Source organism: Myotis yumanensis, unplaced genomic scaffold, assembly GCF_028538775.1.
Source record: "Myotis yumanensis isolate MYYU_CA2020_CCGP unplaced genomic scaffold, mMyoYum1.0.hap1 SCAF_2, whole genome shotgun sequence".
Lineage (NCBI taxonomy): Eukaryota > Metazoa > Chordata > Mammalia > Chiroptera > Vespertilionidae > Myotis > Myotis yumanensis.
This window is the reverse complement of record NW_027223753.1, coordinates 106,926,614-106,949,091: the sequence shown is the minus strand read 5'-3', so window position 1 is coordinate 106,949,091 and position 22,478 is coordinate 106,926,614. Positions and strand designations below refer to the sequence as shown.

The window sequence follows — 22,478 nt, the reverse complement described above, 5'->3', positions numbered from 1 at the left end:
CTCTTGGTGCCTCCACACCTCCTACCCAGTCTCAGTGTGCTTTTTTCTTTACTTCTAGTTGTAGAACTTCCACTCATCCAGCTTTCTCATGATTCTGTATGATAGCCGTTTTGTCTTTTAGTTGTTTTAATGTGGTTGTGGGGGTGGCATGTACAGGTATATATCTTATGCCGCCATCTTGGTTCTCTGCCTAAGCAGCAATTTCTTATATATGAGATCTAAAACACAGTCAACCAAAGAAAAATAGATAAATTGAATTTCATAAAAATTAAAAACTTGTGTGTGTCAAAGAATACTATTAATGAGAAAAGGCAGTCAACAGAATGAGAAAATATTTATAAATCATTTATCTGGCAAGAGATTTTTAGCCTAACTATGTAAACAATACTTACAATGCAACAACAAAAAGATTAAGAAATTCAGTTTTAAAGTGGTCTAAGGACGGATTTGAGTAGACATTTTTCCAAAGAAGATATACAGATGTCCAGTAAGTACATGAAATGGTGCTCATCATCATGAGTCATCAGGAAAATGCAAATCAAAAGCACAATAGGAGCCTGGCTGGTATGCCTCAATGTTTGAGCATCGACCCATGCACCAAAAGGTCACCTATTCATTTCCCAGTCAGGGCACATGACCAGGTTGCAGGCTCAATCCCAAATAGGGGGCATGCAGGAGGCAACCAATCAATGTTCCTCTCTCATCAATGTTTCTCTCTATATATCTATCTTCCTCTCTCTCTAAAATCAATAAAAATAGATTTTTAAAGAAAACACAATAGATACCACTTCCCACTCAGTAAAATAACTAAAATAAAAGATAATAAGTATTGGTGAGGATGTGGAGAAATTAGAGCTCTCATATACTTCTAATGGGAGTGTGAAGCCCTTTAGAAAATAGTTTGACAGTTCCTCAAAAAGTTGAACATGGAGTTACCATTTGCCAACTCTAATATATATATATATATATACACACACACACACACACACACAAACACACACACACACACACAGTGGGGCCTTGACTTACGAGTTTAATTCGTTCCGAGACCGAGCTCATTAAGGAGCTCATTAACTTAAATTACTCTATCAACTCAATGCAAAAAATAGGCTGAGAGACAGCTGGTATCTCAAAAAAACTCGTTTGTTGGGACACTGTAAGTCAAGGCCCCATTGTGTATGTATGTATATATCTTATCTAATAATAGACAAAAAGGGTAATTAACCGTACCTCTGCTACACTTCCCATTGGCTAATCAGCAGAATATGCAAATTAGTTAACAGATGGCGGCTGGCAGCCACGCAGCTGAAGCAAGCAGGAGGCTTGCTTGCTCCAGTGATGGAGGAAGCCAAGGTTCCCTGCCTGCCACGGCCCAGCTCTGAGCTCCTGAAGCAACAATGTTTCAATTATAGAAGCTAAACAAACCCCAAATACCTGCTTTCAGCCAGCCATGGCCTCAGAGCTGGAGCCAGGCCTCAGAGCTGGAGCCAGCTCTCAGCTCTAATGACAGCTATAGAAGGTAAATATATCCCAGAATTAAAAAAAAAAAAAAGAAAAAAAGGAGAGGCTGGAAGCTTTAGTTGCCCACTAGCCTGAAAACGGCCCTCAGCCCCTCACCCAGACTGGCCAGGCACCCCAGTGGGGACCCCCACCCTGAAGGGGGTGTGACCAGCTGCAAACAGCCATCAGCCCCTCATCCAGGCTTGACAGGCACCCCAGTGGGGACCCACACCCTGAAGGGGGTGTGACCAGCTGCAAACAGCCATCAGCCCCTCACCCAGGCTGGCCAGGCACCCAAGTGGGACCCCCACCCTGATCCAGATCACCCTTCAGGGGAAACCAGCTGGCCCCCACCCATGCACCAGGCCTTTATTCTATATGCGAACTGACCCTAACAGCAGAAAGACGGGGAATAACTGATTACTATGACACACACTGACCACCAGGGGGCAGACGCTCAATGCAGGAGCTGCCCTCTGGTGGTCAGTGAGCTCCCACATGGAGAAGCTCTGCTCAGCCACAAGGCAGGCTGATGGCTGCCAGTACAGCGGTGGTGGTGGGAGCCTTTCCTGCCTCCTCAGCAGCGCTAAGGATGTCCGACTGCAGCTTTGGTCTGCTCCCCGCTGGCAAGTGGACATCCCCCAATGGCTGCTGGGTGGCCAGAGGGATGTCTGATTGCCAGCTTAGGCCCAATCCCCTGGGGAGCAGGCTTAAGCCAGCAGATTGTCATCCGCCGAGGGGTCCCAGACTGCGAGAGGGCCCAGGCCGAGCTGAGGGACCTCTCCCCCCTGCATGCACAGACTGTGAGGGCACAGGCCAGGCTGAGGGCCCCCTATGTATATGTGTGTGTGTGTGTATATATATATATCTGTATTTGTACACCAATGTGCACTGAAATGTTACTTATAATAATAGCCAGAAAGTAGAAACAATCCAAATGTCCATCAAATGATTACATGATATATAAAATGTGATATATCCATGCAGTGAAATATTAGTTGCCCATAAAAAGTAAAACAAAAAGAATTTTTAAAAAAGGAATGATCTACAAAGGGGTTTGATGGAAACTTTTGGGGTCATGGAAATGTTCTGTATCTTGTCTGACTGCATAAGTTTGAAAATTCATCGACTGTACACCAAAAAGGGTGACTTTTACTATATGTTAATTATTTCTCAATAAACAAAAAAGAGCATTACAATAAATTCAAAATTAATTGAATATAACAAAAGAGTAAGGTAAAAAGAATGCTACAACATGGGTACTAAGTGAAAGAAACCAGACACAAAGGCTACATATATGATTTCATTTTTATGAAATATCTAGATTAGGCAAGTCTGTAGAGACAGTTGTTTCCAGGAACTGAGAAGGGGGCCAGGGGATGGAAAAGACTGCTAATAGGGATGGGTTGTGAAGCCTTTCTGGAATTAGATAGCAGTCATTAAAAGTACTCCTTTAAAGTAGACCTTACTATCTTTGTGAGGTTTAACAGAAATTTACTGTACTAATTATGTGCTAGTCTTGTGGTAATCCACTACAGCCTAATGAAGTAGATATATTATTTCTTCAAAGGAGGAACAAACCTAATGCATAGAGAGTTTAACATGTTACTTCATGTTTCAGCCTTATTTCTACACCTTTGAAATAGGAATAATTATCTCATAAAATTCAAGAGGACTAAATAAATTGATATGCAATACCATTAGAACAGTGTTGATACAATAGTACATACTCGGAAGTTAGAACATCTTGTTATTTCTAAGTGGATCCATAACATCTTAATGTAAAAAGTCATGCTAACTTCCAATATATTGCAGTATTAATGATATCTAATACTTTCATTTATTTTTTAACACAGGACCCCCTGGAGCAGCTGTTCTTCCACCTGCAGGCTACCCAAGGGGCATGCCTATGGGATATTATAATCCACAGCAGCCCAGTGCCTTCCCGTACTGCCAGCCAACTGGTGGTACACATCCTATCCAGTACCAGCCTGGCAACTATCCAGTGCCAAGTCAGTCTGCTCCAATAACATGGATGCCAGGGCCAACTCTTATGCCAGACTGCCCTCCTGGTCTGGAATACTTAACCCAGGTACTTTACACAAATCCAATTTATATTTTCTAATGAAGTATGACTGGGGATTCAATAAGAGACAAAAGACTGAATTTGAGTGGGTAAAGTAACAAACTAGTAATGACAGATATCTAGTTTGTGAGCTTAAGAGTGAGGGTACTAAGTTTAGAAATGTGAAAGGAGGTCAGAGAGAATAGGTGTGGTTTTGGTGGGATGAGTATGGTTTTTCTAAAGGTTATATGTTGAATTTTAAGACATTCATGATGCCCTGTCAAAGGCAGTTTAAAATATAGGAATACGAATATAAGAAAAACTAACAAAGATCCTAATCGGGGTGCCATTTGCAAAGAAGTAGAGTTAACATGAAGAAAAGCAACATAAAAAAGAACAAAACTGTAGACAGTGAATGAGTTACTGAGTGCCTTAGCCCATTACCTTTTCTCACCACCCGTAGCTTTCATCATCCATGCCTCTTCCCCCCAAAAAACATGCAATGTAAATAAAAATAGGGGACCTACCAATATATGGCTTCAGGCCAAATTCCAAAGAACCACTTCTCATAGCACAGTGACTCTATAATTTCCAACTATGTGGACATTCTGGAGCTACCAGGATGTCCAGATCAGAAATGGCAATTTGCCAGGTTGCTGTACTAAATGGTATGTTTAGAAAACCCATGTCAAAAACTAAAAAGGATTGCTTAATGAAAATAAGATGAAGCTAGTTTTGGAAGTCCCTTAGAAACAACTGAGCCATGTTTTACTTTTAGAAAAAGGAAGTGTTAAAATGCATCACAAGTAAGGGAATTGCCTATTCAGTACTTGTCTTCCCACATAGTCATCCAAATACTCCTTTAAGCTGATAGCTTTTCTTTTCAGTTTTATATAATGAGAAAGACTTTGATAATCCTCTGCATTGAAACCATGGCTACAATGTATTGCAAGTCAGTACTGTTGGATCAGGAAAATTTGGATTTTAACCCTTTGAGTACCAACCAATATCCTAGGAACTATGCTAAAATTGCCAAGGCATTTTTGCTGTTTTTACAGCAGTTTAGGAAAAAAATTATGAATCGCAAGTAAATCAACTTACATATTCAAAAACTTAAGGAAACCTTTACTACATTGACATATTTAGCAATATCATCATCACTAATAAAAGCAGACTTAGAACTGGACGCCATTTCGAACCACAATTGCGCTCCCCAGCACTCGAGGGGTTAAATGAGCCAAAATTTTTATTAAGTTGTTGTTTTGACAAAATAATGACAAAATGCAAAGCAAGTCATTCAGGTAAAGTGCTAGAGTAAACTACCACTGTATTATTTTAGAACCTTATAAAATACTAGAGGCCCGGTGCACAAAAATTTGTGCAGTCGGGGAGGGGGAAAGGGGGGTCCCTCAGCCTGGCCTGTGCCCTCTTGCAGTCTGGGACCCCTCGGGAGATAATGACCCGCTGTCTTAGGCCTGATCCTGGGGGGCAGAGGGCAGGCCCAATCCCTAGGTGCAGCCCCTGGTCGGGCTCAGAGCAAGGCTGATTGGGGAGTTGGGGCGCCGCCCTCTGTCATGCACAGAGCAGGGCGGATTGGGAGGTTGCGATGCCACCCTCAGTCACGCTCAGGGTATGGCTGATTGGGGGGTTGGGGCACCGCCCCTATCACACTCAAGGCAGGGCGATGGGGAGGTTGCGGCACCACCCCCTGTGACGCACAGAGCAGGGCCAATCAGGGGGTTGGGGCGCTGCCCCCTGTCACTCACAGAGCAGGGCCCATCAAGAGGGTTGGGGCTCCATATCCTGCAGGGCCAATCAGGGGGTTGGGGCTCCGTACCCTGTCACACACAGAGCAGGGTCAATCAGGGGGTTGAGGAGCTCCCCCCTGTCACGCACAGAGCAGGGCCCATCAGGGGGTTGGGGAGCTCCCCCTTGTCATGCACAGAGCAAGGCCGATCAGGGGGTTGAGGAGCTCCCCCCTGTCACTCACAGAGTAGGGCCGATAGGGAGTTAGGGCACCGCCCCCTGTCACACACACAGCAGGGCGAATCAGGGGGTTGGGGCGCCGCCCTCTATCACCCACAGAGCAGGGCCGATCAGGGGGTTGGGGCACCGCCACTGTCACACTCAGGGCAGGGCCGATGGGGAGGTTATGGCTCTACCCCATCACACACACAGCAGGGCCCGTGAAAGGGGGTGTTGGGGCGCCGCACCCTGTCACACACAGAGCCGCAGGGCGATCAGGGAGTTTGGGCGCTGCCCCCTGTCAAGCTGATCTGGTGCCAGGAGGCCTCGTGGCTCCGCTGATCCCGGTGCTGGGAGGCATATTACTCTTTTACTATATAGGATAGAGGCCTGGGGGCCAGCTGGTTTGCCCTGAAGGGTGTCCTGGATCATGGTGGGGGTCCCCACTGGGGTGCCTGGCCAGCCTGGATGAGGGGATGATGGCTGTTTGCAACTGGTAACACACCCTTCAGGGTGGGGGTCCCCACTGGGGTGCCTGGCCAGTCTGGGTGCGGAGCTGAGGGCTGCTTTCAGGCTGGCAGTTGACTGAAGCTCCCCACCACTCCTTTTTTTCTTTTTACTTTTTTTTTTTCTGGGCAGCTTTAGCTCTGGCTCTAGCTCTTAGGCTTCCGCTGCTGAAAGCAGGTATCTGGTTTGTTTGCGTTCTATAATCGAAACAATGTATAACTCCAGCTCTGAGATCCCGGCCGGCTGAAAGCTGGTTTCTGGGGTTTTGTTTAGCTTCTATATTTGTTACAATGTTTCTTAGAGTTGCAGCTCAGAGGCCGGCAAGTCAGGCGGGGAACGTTGGAGTCTGCAGTCACTGGAGCAAGCAAGCCTCATGTTCGCTTCCAGCTGCCTGGCTGCCGGCCGCCATCTTGGCTGTCTGTTAATTTGCATAAGGATATGCTGATTAGCCAATGGGAAGGGTAGTGGTCGTATGCTAATTACCATGTTTCTCTTTTATTAGTGTAGATGTATAAGTTACTCAATTTTGGAAAGTCTTTTATTATGCCAGATAAATAACTCAAATTGTCCTTGGAAATCATAGATTTGGAGTCATTTCCCTTTTGAAAATGTATAGATTCAATACTGTTCACTTAAATATTAAAAAAACAGCCCTGACTGGTTTGGCTCAATGGATAGAGCGTCGGCCTGCAGACTGGAGGGTTTGATTCAGGTCAAGGGCACGTACCTTGGTTGCGGGCACATCCCCAATAGGAGGTGTGCAAGAGGCAGCTAATTGAAGTTTCTCTCTCATCGAAGTTTCTAACTCTCTATCCCTCTCCCTTCCTTTCTGTAAAAAATCAATAAAATATATTTTTTTAAAAATTAAAAGAACAGTTTCTCCAGCCTAAGTGCCCATCAACAGATGAGTGGATTAGAAAACTGGTACATCTACACAGTGGAATTCTACGCTGCTGTAAAAAAGGAATTCTTACCATTTGCAACATTATGGATGGAACTGGAGAGCATTATCCTAAGCGAAATAAGTCAGAGAAATATAAATATCACATGATGTCACTCATATATGGAATATGATGAACAACATAAACTGATGAACAAAATTAGAACCAGAGACATAGAAGCATCGAACAGACTGTCCAACCTATAAGGGAAGGCGGGGTGTGAGGGTGTAAGAGATCAACCAAAGGACTTGTATGCATGCATATTAGCATAACCAATGGACACAGACACTGGCAGGGGGTTAGGGCATGTGCTGGGGGATGGGAGAGGTCAATGGGGGGTGGGGGGAAGGAGACTCATGTAATACTTTAAACAAAAAAGAATTTAAATTTTAAAAAGACAAAAAACTTTCTCATTTTCTTCTATTACTCTGACTAATGTTACATTATCATATTTCATGAATTCTGTTTTTCCTTTCAGGAATATTTTGAGTTAAAAGAAAAAGAAACAAAACAGGTTTGGAGCCAGACAAACCTGGATTTTAATTCTAGCTCTGCTCACCCCTTACTCTACAACCTTGAATAGGTTTGTAATGTGCCTAATATTTTTGGCACACAGGGCCCACCCAATGGATGATAGCTGTGTGGATTTATTAGTTAAAACACCTTGTATGTGAGCAGAAGACATAGAGCCCTTCATGTTCTTGTTTGGTTGGTTGGTTGGTTGGTTTTGTTTGTTTATTTGTTTTGTATTTGTGTTTGTCCCATCAATACCCTCCTATAAACAATCACTACAAAACATTCATGTCAAGTTATAATTTTAAATGCTATTTATTAATCACATTGGTGTATTTTTCATTAGTTAATGTAGTCAACAAATATTTGGTGAAATGTAGTATTTCAGGTAGTGTTCTGGACTCAGGGATTTGGAATGGTCTAATTATCTTTATTATCTAAAATTGTATTGATATAATCAGTCCATCCTCAAGGAGTTTTTTCTCTTCTGCCAGCATGTTCTCAAGTATAACTGACAATGGGCCCATTAAACTGTCTCTCTTTAGAGTGATTCCTAAGTGAAATTAGACATTTATTTAATTGTATTCTCAACCTCCCTTTTGAAGGGATCCTATCCCAGAAAGTTTCCTCTCCTTTGCCCTCATCCTGTCCATTCCCATGCTTCCTGTCCTCTCAGACCCTCCCAGAATTAAAGTGTACATCTAGGGAAGGTCTTAGTGTTTAATAGCTCAAGTAAGTGGAAATCAGTATGTTAATCTCTCAGAAGTTCCTGGGAAATGTTATAAAATTGGACGCTCCTGTATGGAGCAGAATCCACCCTGGCTGATTCACTTTCCCTAAGCCACTGAGAAAATTTCTTTCTCTATGGCTGGTCCTTGTCAAAAGGTCCTGAAGTTCCTGTGCACCTCCAGTCTGAGTGGCATGCTAGAGAGATCACTGAGTAGGAACTAAGCTAGGGACAACCTGTATCAGCCCAGCTGCTTCTAATTCTGTTACTGTGGTAGGAGGTGATTTTCTGATATTTTAGACAAGTGTACCAGTCTTTTACAGTGGAACTGGAGAAAAGTGTTTTTCCTATCTCCATAGCTCTAGTAACCACCTGGTCAGGTGCACATAAGCTGATTCCACTTGATCAAAATGTTTTTTATTCCATTCTATTTCAAAAATATATTTTGGTATCAATTGACCTATTTTAATAACTATCTCATCAGTTTCTTTTCTAATGCTTATTTGATTTAATAATGTTATTTCTAGCTCTCCTAATTGCTTTTTTTTTTATCCCAACAGTTGGACAACATACATGTTCTTCAGCATTTTGAACCTCTGGAAAGTATGTATAATTAGTTCAGTAGTGATTGGCAGTATTTGAACCAGGTGGAAATGCGCATTAACCAATGTCTATGTCCTTATTTATATTGACCACTTTTTAGTGATTCAAAGAGAAAATGATATCCTCTTTTCAGGAAAGTAATACAAGTATTGTATAATTTTATATATGTATACATCATATGTAAGTTTTAGACTTTGCAAAGATTTATATTTTATCTGGACAACTACCCTGCCTTTACCCATCCCAGCTCCTCCATGTTAACTCCTCATGGATGAGCAAAATAAGGGGCCAGAATCTAAATTAGTTAGTCAGGCACATCATAGTTAGCTAATCAGTGGCAGAGCTGCAAATCTGCTAAGTTCTAGCCCAGTGTCTTGTTCACTTATATGGTTGTATAATTGTTTTCTGAATTCAAGTACTCTCAGACTATTGTTTCAATCTTTGCTTATGTGGGAAAGGTTTAAAAATTATTTTACACTGGACTTCTTAAAATAAGTGTTTCAAATTTTTAAAATTACTTGCTTATAAGGTATAAAAATTATTTTAACATTCTAATAAATTATACATATTTTACCTGAAATTTTATCAAAGCTATTCTGCTTTAAGCCCCTACAAGGACTTATTTTTTATTAAAGTACTAGGGGCCCAGTGCACGAAATTCGTGCACGGGGGCGGGGGGAGTCCCCTCAGCCTGACATGCACCCCCTATCATGTTCCGGGACCCCAGCTGCTCTGGGCCTAGGTGCGGGCCTACAGGCTTCAGGTGGCCTGGCTCCCAAGGACGCCTGTCCCGCCTGTCCCAGGGACACAAGCCTTTTAGTGCCAGAGCGCGCGCAAGTGGCTGCAGGGTGAGAACCTCCTTCGGTGCCCTCACATGCACTCCAGTGGGGCGGGAGCTTCCCCCGTGTCGCTTGGGCAGGAACTTCCCCAGCGTTGCCATGGTGACACGGGGGAAACTCCTGACCCCAGCTCCCCAGCGTCTGTGCGTGCCGCCCCGCCCCCGGCTCCCTGGTGCCCATACGTGAGCATTCGGCCGTGGGGCTGGAACTTCCCCAGTATCGCCATTACAACATGGGGAAGTACCTGCCCCGCCCCTGGTGCCTGTGTATGCAAATTAACCCACCATCTTTGTTGGGTTAATTTGCATACCACTCCTCATTGGCTGGTGGGCGTGGCTTGTGGGGATTGCGGGGGGTCAATTTGCATGTTTCTCTTTTATTATATAGGATAGTTGACATGTAAATTATATTAGTTTCAGTTGTACAGCATAGTGATTCAACATGTATATTCCTTATGATGTGATCACCAGAATAAATTTAGTTATCTTCTGTCACCATACAAAGTTATTACAATATTATTAACTATTTCCTATACATCCCCATAACTTTATTTGTTTTTAATAATTGGAGGTTTATTTCTCTTCTTCCCCTTTTTGAGAACCACTTAACTACTTCTAAGGTAAGATGGTTTCCTCATTTTATTTTTCAGTGATAACACGTTTTGAAACTAATAATAAATATGATATTAAAAACAACCTGGACCAGATGGTGTACATTGTAACCGAAGACACAGACGACTTTACCAGGAATGCTTACCGGACACTAAGGCCCTTTGTCCTCCGGGTCACTGACTTTATGGGCCGAGAAATCATGACAATGCAGAGACCCTTCAGATGCACCTGCTGTTGCTTCTGTTGTCCCTCCACCAGGCAAGAGGTTAGAGAACGGAAGTCTAATCCATTATTTCTTTCTGATCCAGCTATTCACACATGGCTGTGCTCTTTCCAAAACTACACTGGGGGGTTTTCACTGGCCCTACGAGTCAGAATGCAGCAGGACAGTGAGAAGGGAGGAAGCCAAATTTTCTCACCTAAGGCAAATCACAAAGGGCTTTTTTTTGGGTTTACGCTCTTTAGTGCTAATGGGTGGGTAAAGCAAAATTATTTATTTAGTGACCACAATTCTATGAGCTGTGTCTACTGAATTAGAAGTTTACCTATCACCTAAAACAGGAGTCACACATTTACCTAAATGTCCCCAGATAAGGTATGCTAAATGTAAACATATCTATATATATAAAAGCCTAAGCGAGCATTACGACTGAATGATCGGAACAACGGGTCAACCAGTCACTATGACGCGCACTGACCACCAGGGGCAGATGCTCATCACAGGAGCTGCCCTCTGGTGGTCAGTGCACTCCCGTAGCCAACCGCCCATGGCACCTCCCCCAGGCTAGCCAACCTCCTGCAGCCCCTCTTCCCACCCTCCGGCTGGCCAGCCAACCTCCCACAGTCCCTCTAGCTGGCCAACCTCCTGCGATCCCTCCCCCCTGCCGGCTGGCCCCCCTGATAGGCCTCGATTTCCACTTAGGCCAAGGGACCACACCTATGCATGAATTCGTGCACCAGGCCTCTAATACTTTTAGAATTCGAAGGGCCTTTAGATACTTTTACTCTACCCATCACAACCTGTACCTGCTGGTGTGCCTGCTAATGGTGTACATGGTGGACGGTGGTGCTGGAACTAAAAAGCAGATATTCTGAGTTAGTTTGGTTATTGTTATACAACCTGTTTAGTTCTAGGAAGGTTGTTTACTACAGGGAAATAAAAGCAGTTTCAGAGAGAGGTCTAAGAGAACTTGAATTTCAGATATGCCACCTACTTAAATTTGGACAATTTATTTAACGTCTTTGAGCCTCAGTGTTGTACACTGGACAGAGCAATAGCCCCTCAGTTACTGCGGTATTTAAATGATAAGTACAGCATTTACTATAGTAATTTATATACTACTAGAGGCCCGGTGCACAAAAATTTGTGCACTCGGGGGGCGGGGTCTCTCAGCCCGGCCTGTGCCCTCTCACAGTCTGGGACCCCTTGGGAGATGACCACCTGCTGGCTTAGGCCTGCTCCCCAGGGTATTGGGCCTAAGCTGGCAATCAGACATCCCTCTGGCAGCCCGGCAGCCCTCGGGGGATGTCCACTTGCCAGTGGGGAGCAGACCTAAGCTGCAGTCAGACATCCTTAGCGCTGCTGAGGAGGCAGGAGAGGCTCCCACCACCACCGTCAGCCTGGCTTGTGGCTGAGCAGAGCTCCCCCATGTGGGAGCGCACTGACCACCAGAGGGCAGCTCCTGCATTGAGCGTCTGCCCCCTGGTGGTCAGTGTGTGTCATAGTGACCAGTCATTCCCAGTCTTTCTGCTGTTAGGGTCAGTTTGCATATTACCCTTTTACTATATAGGATAGAGGCCTGGTGCACGGGTGGGGGCTGGCTGGTTTTCCCTGAAGGGTGTCCCGGATCAGGGTGGGTGTCCCGCTTGGGTGCCTGGTCAGCCTGGGTGAGGGGCTGATGGCTGTTTTCAGGCTGGCCACACCCGCTTCAGGGTGGGGGTCCCCACTGGGGTGCCTGGCCAGTCTGGGTGAGGGGCTGAGGGCCGTTTTCAGGCTGGCCTGCAACTGAAGCTCCCAGCCTCTCCTGTTTTTCTTTTTTTTTATTCTGGGATTTATTTACCTTCTATAATTGAGACTCTGTTGCCTTCACTGGCGCTCCCAGCTCTGAGGCTGTGGCTGGCTGAAAGCAGGTATCTGGGGTTTGTTTAGCTTCTATAATTGAAACTCTGTTGCTTTTGGAGCTGTTGCTTTCGAAGCTCAGAGCAGGGCCATGGCAGGCGGGGAACCTTGGCTCCCTCCATCACTGGAGCAAGCAAACCTCCTGCTTGCTTCAGCTGTGTGGCTGCTGGCCGCCATCTTGGTTGGCAGTTAATTTGCATATCTAGCTGATTAGCCAATGGGAAGCGTAGTGGAGGTACGATTAATTACCTTTTTGTCTTTTATTAGATAGGACTAGTGGCCCAGTGCACAAAATTTGTGCACGGGGGGAGGAGGGGAGGGCGGTGTTCCTCAGCCCACCTGCACCCTCTCCAATCTGGGACCCCTCAGGGGATTTCTGACCCATTGGGGCATGTCCGCCCACACTGACCTTCTTGTCCCCAACTGCCCCCCCCCTTGCCGGCCTGATCGCCCCCAACTGCCACCCCCTGCCGGCCTGCTTGCCACCAATTGCCCCACTCTGCTGGCCTGATCGCCCCCAACAGACCCCCCCACCCCTTGCTGGCCTAATTGCCCGCAACTGCCCCCCCCCTGCCAGCCTGATCACTCCCAACTGCCCTCCCTGGCTGGCCTGCTCACCCCCAACTGCGCCTCCCTGCTGGCCTGCTTGCCCCCAACTGCACCCCCCTACCGGCTTAATTGCCGTAAAATCTCCTCCTCTGCTGGCCTGCTCGCTCCCAATTGCCCCCCTTGCCAGCATCATGGTCGCCAACTCCCCCCCCCCCCCCCCGCCCCCGCTGGCCTCATGGCCCCCAACTGCCCTCCCGGCCAGCCTGCTCACCCCCAACTGCCCTCCTGGCCAGCCTCATGGCCCCCAACTGCCCTCCCATGCCAGCTTCATGGCCCCCAACTGCCCTTCCCTGCCAGCCTCATGGCCCCCAACTGCCCCCCCACCTGCCTGATCGCCCCCAACTGTGCCCCCTGCCAGCCTGATTGCCCCCAACTTCCCTCCACTGCCAGCCTACTCGCCCCCAACTGCCTTCCCCTCCTGGCCTGATCGCCCCTAACTGCCTCTGCCTCAGCCCCGCCACCATGGCTGGAAGGATGTCTGGAAGGTCTCCCGGTCTAATTAGCACATTACCCCTTTTATTAGTATAGATAGTCCTTTCTATGCTTTGACTTACTCACCTTTAAAATAGCACCTATGAGATATTAATAGCACCTATCTCATGGGATGATTATTTTGCAGATTAAGTAGTAATAAATGTCAATTTCTTACAACAGTGCCTGACAAATATTATAGTGCTCAATGGATATTAACTACTGTTGTCAGATACCTTACTTTTTTATCATTTCTGTCATGTGTCTTTGTGTGTGTCTGTATATTTGAGTTGAATTTCCATCTCTTATCATTAATGCTCTTATTCAGTAAGCATTGTTTGTTTGTTTTTGTTTGTTTTTTTTTGTATTTATGAGTTGGGCTTTGTAAATCAAAGTCTATAGGTCAGCGGTTCTCAACCTGTAGGTCGCGACCCCTTTGGCAGTCGAACGACCCTTTCACAGGGTGCCTAAGACCATCCTGCATATCAGATATTTACATTACGATTCATAACAGTAGCAACATTACAGTTATGAAGTAGCAACGAAAATAATTTTATGGTTGGGTCACAACATGAGGAACTGTATTTAAAGGGCCAGAAGGTTAAGAACCACTGCTATAGGTGCAGCCTTCCATGATTATGGTTATCCAGGATAAAGTAAAACAAATCAGTATTACAGCCTTAGTCCAGTATATGGAATTTTTGTCCCACAACATTATCTAGATTTTTTCTGATTTCTCCAGTTTGACATGTGCTTATGGGTACGTGTGTGTGGTTTATCAGCTATATAGATTCCTGTATCCACCACCACAATTCAAATACCAAATAGTTTTATTACCATAAAAAAACTACTTTATAACCACACCTACCTCTTCTCTTCTCTTCAGCCCTAACCCCTAATAACCACTAATCTGTTCTCCATCTCTATAACTGTCACTTCAAGAATATCATAGAAATAGAATCATATAGTATGGAACCTTTAAGGACTGGCTTTTATCAACATAAGTTACCTTGAGGTTCATACAAGTTGTGATATGTATCAATAATTCATTCCTTTTTATGGTTGAATGATATAGATTATTATAAAACTAATTTATTTGCATACAATTTTTTTTTATCTCAAGACAACTTAGAGCACAGTCCCAGGAAGCTATCAAATTTATATGTTTGTATATGTGTGTGATTTTATATATATGAACAATAATATCTTAATTTGACAATTCATGAAGATGTGTAGTCTTGCCCTATGATGAGATGCAGGGGACCCAAAAGTCTTAGGAAAGTATATAAAACACCAGGAAAATCATCAGTAGAACTTTTCCTTTGGTCTTTTAACAAATAATTTAATTTTGTGACTCTTGTTATTATTAAACTAGAGGCTCAGTGCACGAAATTTGTGCATGGAGGGGGGGTTCTCTCAGCCCAGCCTGCACCCTCTCCAACTGGGGCCCCTTGGGGGATGTCCGACTGACAGTTTAGGCAAGAACCCTGTGGAATTGGGCCTAAACCGGAAGTCAGACATCCCTCTCGCAATCTGGGATGCCTGGCTCCTATCTGCTCACCTGCCTGCCAGCCTGATCACCCCTAACTGCCTTCCCCTGCTGGCATGATCTCGCCCCCAACTGCCCTCCTCTGCTGGCCAATTTGGTTCTGATTGGTTAGTTCTGTGCCAGTCAGCATCAAAAGCTCCGCCTCCTAGACAGCCATTGGTTCTTCACAGCACCCAGATTTGGTTCTGATTGGTCATTTCCTATGCCAGTCAGCATCTCTGGGCCTATCTCTGGGCCTGATCAGAGAGGCAGGGCAGAACAGCAGCCCCCACAGAGGCCGAGAGAAAGAAAGGCCTGGCTGCTGGTGAAGCCTGGAAAGAAAGAGGGAGAGAAAGAGAGAGGCAATTAATGATCAATAGCTGCCACTGAGGCTGCGGATCAGACCCCACCTCTCTCTCTGGGTCTCAGCCCTCTGGGCAGTCAGTGCTGGGTCCCCATGGCAACTCAGCACTGACTGAAGGACTTCCGGGTTGGTCAGCCTTTGGTTGTGATCATTCGTTACGATCCTGGGTTTTTATATATTAGGATACTAGAGGCCCAGTGCATGAAATTTGTGCATGGGTGTGTGTGCCTCAGCCCAACCTGCATCCTCTCCAATCTGGGACATCCCTCTCACAATCCAGGACTGCTGGCTCCTAACAACTCACCTGCCTGCCTTCCTGATTACCCCTAACCGCTTCTGCCTGCCAGTCTGATCGCCCCCTAACCACTCTCCTGCCGGCCTGATGCCTAACTGCTCCCCTGCCAGTCTGATCTCCCCCTAGCTGCCCTCCCCTGCTAGCCCAATTGCCCCAAAACTGCCCTTCCATGCTGGCCTGATGGCCTCAACTGCCCTCCCCTACTGGCCTGGTTGCCCCCAACTGCCTTCCCCTCGAGCCTGGTTGCCCACAACTGCCCTCCCCTGTCGGCCATCTTGTGATGATGTGAGGGCATCGTGCAAGGGCTCGAGGACCACCTAGGCTTTTATTAGTATAGATGAAGATCTTAGTTCTTCCCAAAGGAATACTGTAAAGATAATTAGCTGAAAGAGAGTATTGGACAACACTTAAAACTCCTTTTAAAATGGTTTTATATACCCATAACACATTCTGTTGCTTTCCCAACACACAGGCTTCAGAATGCTTCTTTTCTGGTTTGTTTTCTTCAATAATTGTCATGTCTGATATGTAAATCTAAGAAGTTGGTTTGTTACTGTTTCTGTGTATTCTGCCATAAGATGTAAGACATCTAGATAAGACACATGATCTATTTTAAAGCACATAAAGCAGCATGAGCATTAGCATGTTTACGCAAGTCCCCTTGTCTCCAAGTTCTATGAGGTTGACTTGGGGGAGCCCAGAGAGATGCTACATGTACAGCTGAGGACACCGAGCTTGGAGAACTGGCCATTATACAGTTATTAACTTTGTCTCAGAGGGAATCATAACCTCTTTCTCAAGACTGTTCACTGAAATACAAGCCTAAGAAATAGCCAGGTAAAGTGGAAGACAGTTCAGAGTAACAATTCCCCAGTCCACAAATGGATTAAGGATACATCTTGGTTTTGTGTATCTGTATTTATATGTATATAACATCCTCCCCTCTGTCGTGCTTCACTTGCAGCTAGAGGTGCAGTGTCCTCCTGGCATCACCATTGGCTTTGTTATGGACCACTGGAACCTGTGCCGGGCGGTGTACAGCATCCAAAATGAGAAGAAAGAAAATGTGCTGAGCGTTCGTGGGCCATGCTCAACCTATGGCTGTGGCTCAGATTCTGTGTTTGAGGTAAACAAATATAAAAATAATGTTTCTTCTATTTTTTCTGCGTGTACTAACACACTTCAGAATGATTTGGTTTAGATCATTTTTCATGTGAATCAATAAATTAGTATGAGGAGTTAACTGGTTGACATTATGTGATTTTCAAATTATTATTACTGGATTGCTTAATGTTTTCTAAAATGTAAGATCTTTTAAAAATGATTTTAGTGTTTTGTAAAGATAAGAGAAACCATTAAAACATTAATCCTGAGAGTAAGTAGCCTGACACACATCTATTTAATTCTTGGTTGTATTTAATTAACTGTTTTTTACCAAAGATTTCCAGGATCAGAAAATATGTCCTGAGTAATGAAAGTGCCCACCTTCTCACAGAACCTGTGGCCCCCGAGGCTATGCACGTTGCTTATTTGCAGAATAGAAGTTTGTGTCCTCAGGAAACAGGACAATGTTGATAACATATATAAAACTCATAGCTATAACATTTTCTCAGGAAAAAGAAAAATCCTTTTGTTTTGCCTTCATGGATACAAAATGATTGCATATAATCCTGTGAATCTGACAAAGGAGATGCCTAGAAATATTTCATGAGCTTCTAGGAATCCTTTCTGAATGCCTTGTAATTCAGCAAGGCTCATCATCTAAAATTGCTCCTTCTAGTATTGCCCATGACACTCAATAAAATTCCCTTAGTTCTCAGTTTACTTTACCATGTCATCAAGCATTGTTTATTTTTTAAAAGACCATGTGGAGAAATAGAAAATATAGATAAGCTAGATTTCAGGGTCAGGCTGTGTGGGATCATTCAGATCACTGAAAGTCAATGTCTGACTGTTTTCCCTCTGGCAAGTGCCAGTGTTCCCCTTATAGAAGCTGATGTCTTTTGGGATCCTGGCATAATTTAAGAAGATTGATTTGTTTGGCACACATAAGTTTAAGTGTTTATATGGAGTTTGTGAAGTGCACAGAACCATGCCTCATGTGTTTCCCTAGACTAGAAGAAATTCCTTTCTAATCCCTAATTCCCACCCTTTGCTATATGGAGAAGAACTTCAAAAAAATCAGTTCAAGTCATACCTCCCTAATAACTCATTTGAAGATGAAGAAAGAGCATTGGCCTGAGAAGTATAAGATATACGGTATTAGTTACCATAAAGTCTAATTCTTATCTTCCTAGGTCAAAGCCATCAATGGTGTCTCTAACATCGGCAGTATTATTAGAAAGTGGAATGGTTTAATGTCAGCCATGGGCAATGCTGACCACTTTGACATTCACTTCCCATTAGACCTGGATGTGAAGATGAAAGCTATGATTTTTGGAGCTTGCTTCCTCATTGTAAGTCTTTTGCTTTTGAGTTATCTTGAGAGAATTATTATTTCTGATAAGAAGCAGTGTAGTAGAAAGGCAGTAGCTTTGAAACTAGACCAAGTTCTGTCTCTACCACTTATTAGTTACACTAGAGGCCTGTTGCAGGAAGATTCCTGCAAGAATAGGGCTTCCTCGGGCCTATTCCTGCAAGAATAGGGCTTCCTGAGACCTTAGCGAAGCAAAGAAGGGAGCGAAGCCCACCGAGGCGGGCTTAGCTCCCTTCTCCTCTGCCTCACTCCTTCCCTTCACCGCTTTGCCCTCGGCTCCCTCCCGTCTCCACCGCTTCGCTCCCTCCCTTCTCCGCTGCCTCGGCTCCCTCCCTTCTCCGCTGCCTCGCTCCCTTCCTTCTCCACTGCCTCGCTCCCTCCCTTCTCCACTGCCTTGGCTCCCTCCCTTCTCTGCTGCCTCGCTTCCTCCCTTCTCCACTGCCTCGGCTCCCTCCCTTCTCCGCTGCCTCGCTTCCTCCCTTCTCCGCTGCCTTGCTTCCTCCCTTCTCCGCTGCCTCGCTCTGTTCCTTTTCCACTGCCTCGCTTCCTCCCTTCTCCACTGCCTCACTCCTTCCCTTCACCACTTTGCCCTCGGCTCCCTCCCGTCTCCACCGCTTCGCTCCCTCCCTTCTCCGCTGCCTCGGCTCCCTCCCTTCTCTGCTGCCTCGCTCCCTTCCTTCTTCACTGCCTCGCTTCCTCCCGTGTCCACCGCCTCGGCTCCCTCCCTTCTCTGCTGCCTCGCTTCCTCCCTTCTCCACTGCCTCGCTTCCTCCCGTGTCCACCTCCTCGGCTCCCTCCCTTCTCCACCACTTCGCTCCCTCTCATGTCCGCTACCTCAGTTCTGCTCCTATCTCTGCTACTTCCGTTTCCTTCTCTGCCTCTTGGCTCCCTTCTGCAGTGCTTGGCTTCCTTCTACACTCTCTTCAGTCTTCGCTGGGCACCTGTGTATGCAAATTAACCGCCATCTTTGTTGGGTTAATTTGCATACTCTTCTGATTGGCGGGTGGGTGTAGTGAAGATACAGTCAATTAGCATCTTTGTCTTTTATTAGTGTAGATGTTTTGTAAAGTGTTTACACTTGCAAGCCTCAGTCTCCTTGTCTATAAAATGAATATAAAAATACTTCTATTTTCAAGGTTATAAATGTTAACTACCATATGAATAAAGGGGCAAGAGAGTGCTTGGAAGGTATTAGGCATCCAGTGGGATCATCATTGCATGTTATTAATTATTTTTATTACTTAAAAAAAAACCTATCTTCCCTAGCCAGTTTTGCTCAGTGAATAGAGCATCAGCCTGGGGACTAAAGGGTCCCACGTTCGATTCTGGTCAAGGGCACATGCCCAGGTTGCAGGCTAGATCCCTAGTGTGGGGCATGCAGGAGGCAGCTGATCAATGATTCTCTCTCATCATTGATATTTCTATCTCTCTCTCCCTCTCCCTTTCTCACTGAAATCAATTATATATATATATATATGTATTAGAGGCCTGATGCACAAAATTTGTGCAAGAGTAGGCCTTCCTTCCCTCGGCTGCCAGCACCGGCTTCCCTCTGGCACCCGGAACCCAGGCTCCTCTTGGAACCCCAGCTTCCTCCAGAAGGACATACAGAATGACACTTTTATTATTATAGATAGACGAGTGGCCTGGTGCATGAAATTCGTGCATGGGGGTGGAGTGTCCCTCAGCCCGGCCTGCACCCTCTTCAATCTGGGACCCCTCGGGGGATGTCCAACTCACAATCCAGGACCACTGGCTCCTAACTGCTCACCTGCCTGCCTACCTGATTGCCCCTAACCATTCTGCCTGCTGGCCTGCTCGCCCCAACTGCCCCCCCTGCCGGCCTGCTCACCCCCAACTGCCCCCCCACTGGCCTGATCACCCCCAACTGCCCTCCCCTCCTGGCCCTAACCTCCTCTGCCTCAGCCCCGCCACCATGGCTTTGTCCGGAAGGTCTCCTGGTCTAATTAGCACATTATCCTTTTATTAGTATAGATATTTTTTAAAGCCTATCCTGAGACTTCTTAACGAAATAAAATAACTCTAAAGCTGATGTCCTTTTTCTCCACCTCACTGTCTCTCTGTCAGTGTGCTACTTGGTGTTACACTGTCCTTAGATTTATTAGGTGCAGTCCCCTTGCTGTATTTCTGACTAATTAGTGGTTAATAGTCATAAGTAAAGCATAGAAATAAAATTGATAATATTTACCCAAAATATCTCACTAATATATTGCATTTGGTATATTTAGCGTATTTAATATTGATTATCAAGTTTTTTTCCTTTAACAATAAAAATTTAATTAGTATTCCAAATGGAGAACATATTGGCTAACAACAGTTTTAAGTATGTAATTGCTGCTCTTTATATTAAGTCCTCTTTATAAAGATTTATCAGATTTCTTAACTGGTCTGGGAAGATTGCCAGATAAATTATAAAGGATAATGTTTTATGCATTACATCAAATTATTTATGTATTTATATACATAGTGCTCTCTCCCTCTCTCTCTCTCTCTTTTTCCAATTTCAGGACTTCATGTATTTTGAAAGATCACCACAACATTCATCAAGATAGATGGACAAAGAAAATCAGCAGTTATGGTTTTTTAAAAGTTAGAAAAAGTTGGATTGGGCTTACAGTCAATCCTCAATTATTTGCCTGCTTTTGAAGATTACTTTTATTTCATGTTAGCTCTGACAGGCAGCCTGAGAGTGTAAAAACACAGTCTAATGTGCATTTCAGTTGAGAATCTGTCTCGTTGTCTACTTGTTAAACTAGGAGTTCATCCTGAAAAAGCTTTGACTCATTAACCCAGTAAATGTAGATATGATGAGCTGGAAAACACTTTAATATAAGATAGGGGAAAATGAATCCCAGAGTTCTCACATTAATAGCTAATGTTCATCAACATATCCTCTCACCAATGACAAATTTGACTTGAGATGAAAAGAACAATATTCTTCATCTTTAAAAACAAAAGGAAGGCAGGCAGAAGTATTCTATTTTATTGTACAAGGAACATTTTACCTGTGCACATGTATCAATGCCTCATTTTGCAAAATTTATAAAAGTTTCAATGGAAAACTTGATTTCATTATCAAATAAAACTTTTTTTTATCATAATGTTTATGTTTTTCATGCCTGTCCCCTTGTTCATGGACAGTCAAGAACTGCCTTATACCACATGTACCAGTTAATAATGGACATTTTTTTCACTAGATGGAGTTACACATATGTTGATATATATATATGCGATTTGATATGTATACTGTTTTGTTGTATTGACAGCAAGCTTCCAAACTTCATATGTCAAATTTGCTGAAGGTGTTAACATCATAGATATTTTTACGCTTAAAAATGTCGAATTTCAAGCCAAAAAAAGAGCATTTTCGGGAAGTTTTAATTCATTACTTTATTTTGAAGAAAAGTGCTGCTGAAAGTTATTGTATACTTTGGGAAGCTTATAGTGAACATGCTCCATCTCAAGATACTTGTGAACGCTGGTTTTAAATGCTTTAAAAGTGATGATTTCGATGTGAAAGACAAAGAACGTCCAGGTCAACCGAAAAAGTTTGAAGACCAACAATTCAACAATTACAAGCATTATGGGATGAAGATGCATGTCAAACTCAAAAACAACTTGCAGAAAGATTAAACGTTGTTCAACAAACAATTTCTGATAGTTTACAAGAAATGGGAAAGATTTTAAAGGAAGGAAAATAAGTGCCACATCAGCTGAACGAAAGACAAATGGAAAATTGAAAAGTCATCATTAAAATGTTGCTTCAACGGCATGAAAGAAAGTCTTTTTTGCGTCGAATTGTGACTGGTGATGAAAAGTGGATTTATTTTGAGAATCCCAAATGCACAAAATCATGGGTTGACTCTGGTCAACCATCAACATCGACTACAAGGCCAAATCACTTCAGAAAGAAGACAATGCTCTGTGTTTGGTGGGATAAGGAAGGTGTGTATTGTGAGCTTCTAAAACCAGGTGAAACCATTAATACTGATCGCTACTGACAACAAATAATCAATTTGAACCACGCTTTGATCTTGAAATGACCAGAATGTGCCAGATGACACGGCAAAGTAATTTTGCTTCATGATGACGCACCATCACACACTTCAAAATCAGTTAAAGACATGTTAAAAGATCTTGCCTGTGAAGTATTAACCCACTTGCTGTATTCACCAGACCTTGCTCCTTCAGATTACACTTGTTCCGATCGATGGCACAAGCACTTTCTGAGCAGCACTTCAAAATGTATGAAGAAGTGGAAAATTGTGTCTCTGAATGGTTTGCCTCAAAACAAGAAAAGTTCTATTGGGACAGTATCCACAAA

The 22,478-nt window shown here is 44.3% G+C and overlaps 1 protein-coding gene across 3 annotated transcripts in view; it reads left to right on the top strand.

Annotated features, from left to right (window-relative positions):
* Window positions 1–21,255, top strand: part of PLSCR4 (phospholipid scramblase 4) — a 61,957-nt gene extending 40,702 nt beyond the window's left edge. For all 3 annotated transcript variants that reach the window (XM_070405931.1, XM_070405929.1, XM_070405930.1), the window contains 6 exons: window positions 3,357–3,592; window positions 8,779–8,821; window positions 10,310–10,536; window positions 16,622–16,783; window positions 17,955–18,113; window positions 20,662–21,255. In XM_070405931.1, coding sequence (XP_070262032.1) covers window positions 3,357–3,592; window positions 8,779–8,821; window positions 10,310–10,536; window positions 16,622–16,783; window positions 17,955–18,113; window positions 20,662–20,706 — 872 coding nt within the window. In that variant the 3' untranslated portion in view covers window positions 20,707–21,255. The remainder of the gene's footprint in view (window positions 1–3,356; window positions 3,593–8,778; window positions 8,822–10,309; window positions 10,537–16,621; window positions 16,784–17,954; window positions 18,114–20,661) is intronic.
* The last annotated feature ends 1,223 nt before the right edge of the window (window positions 21,256–22,478 follow it).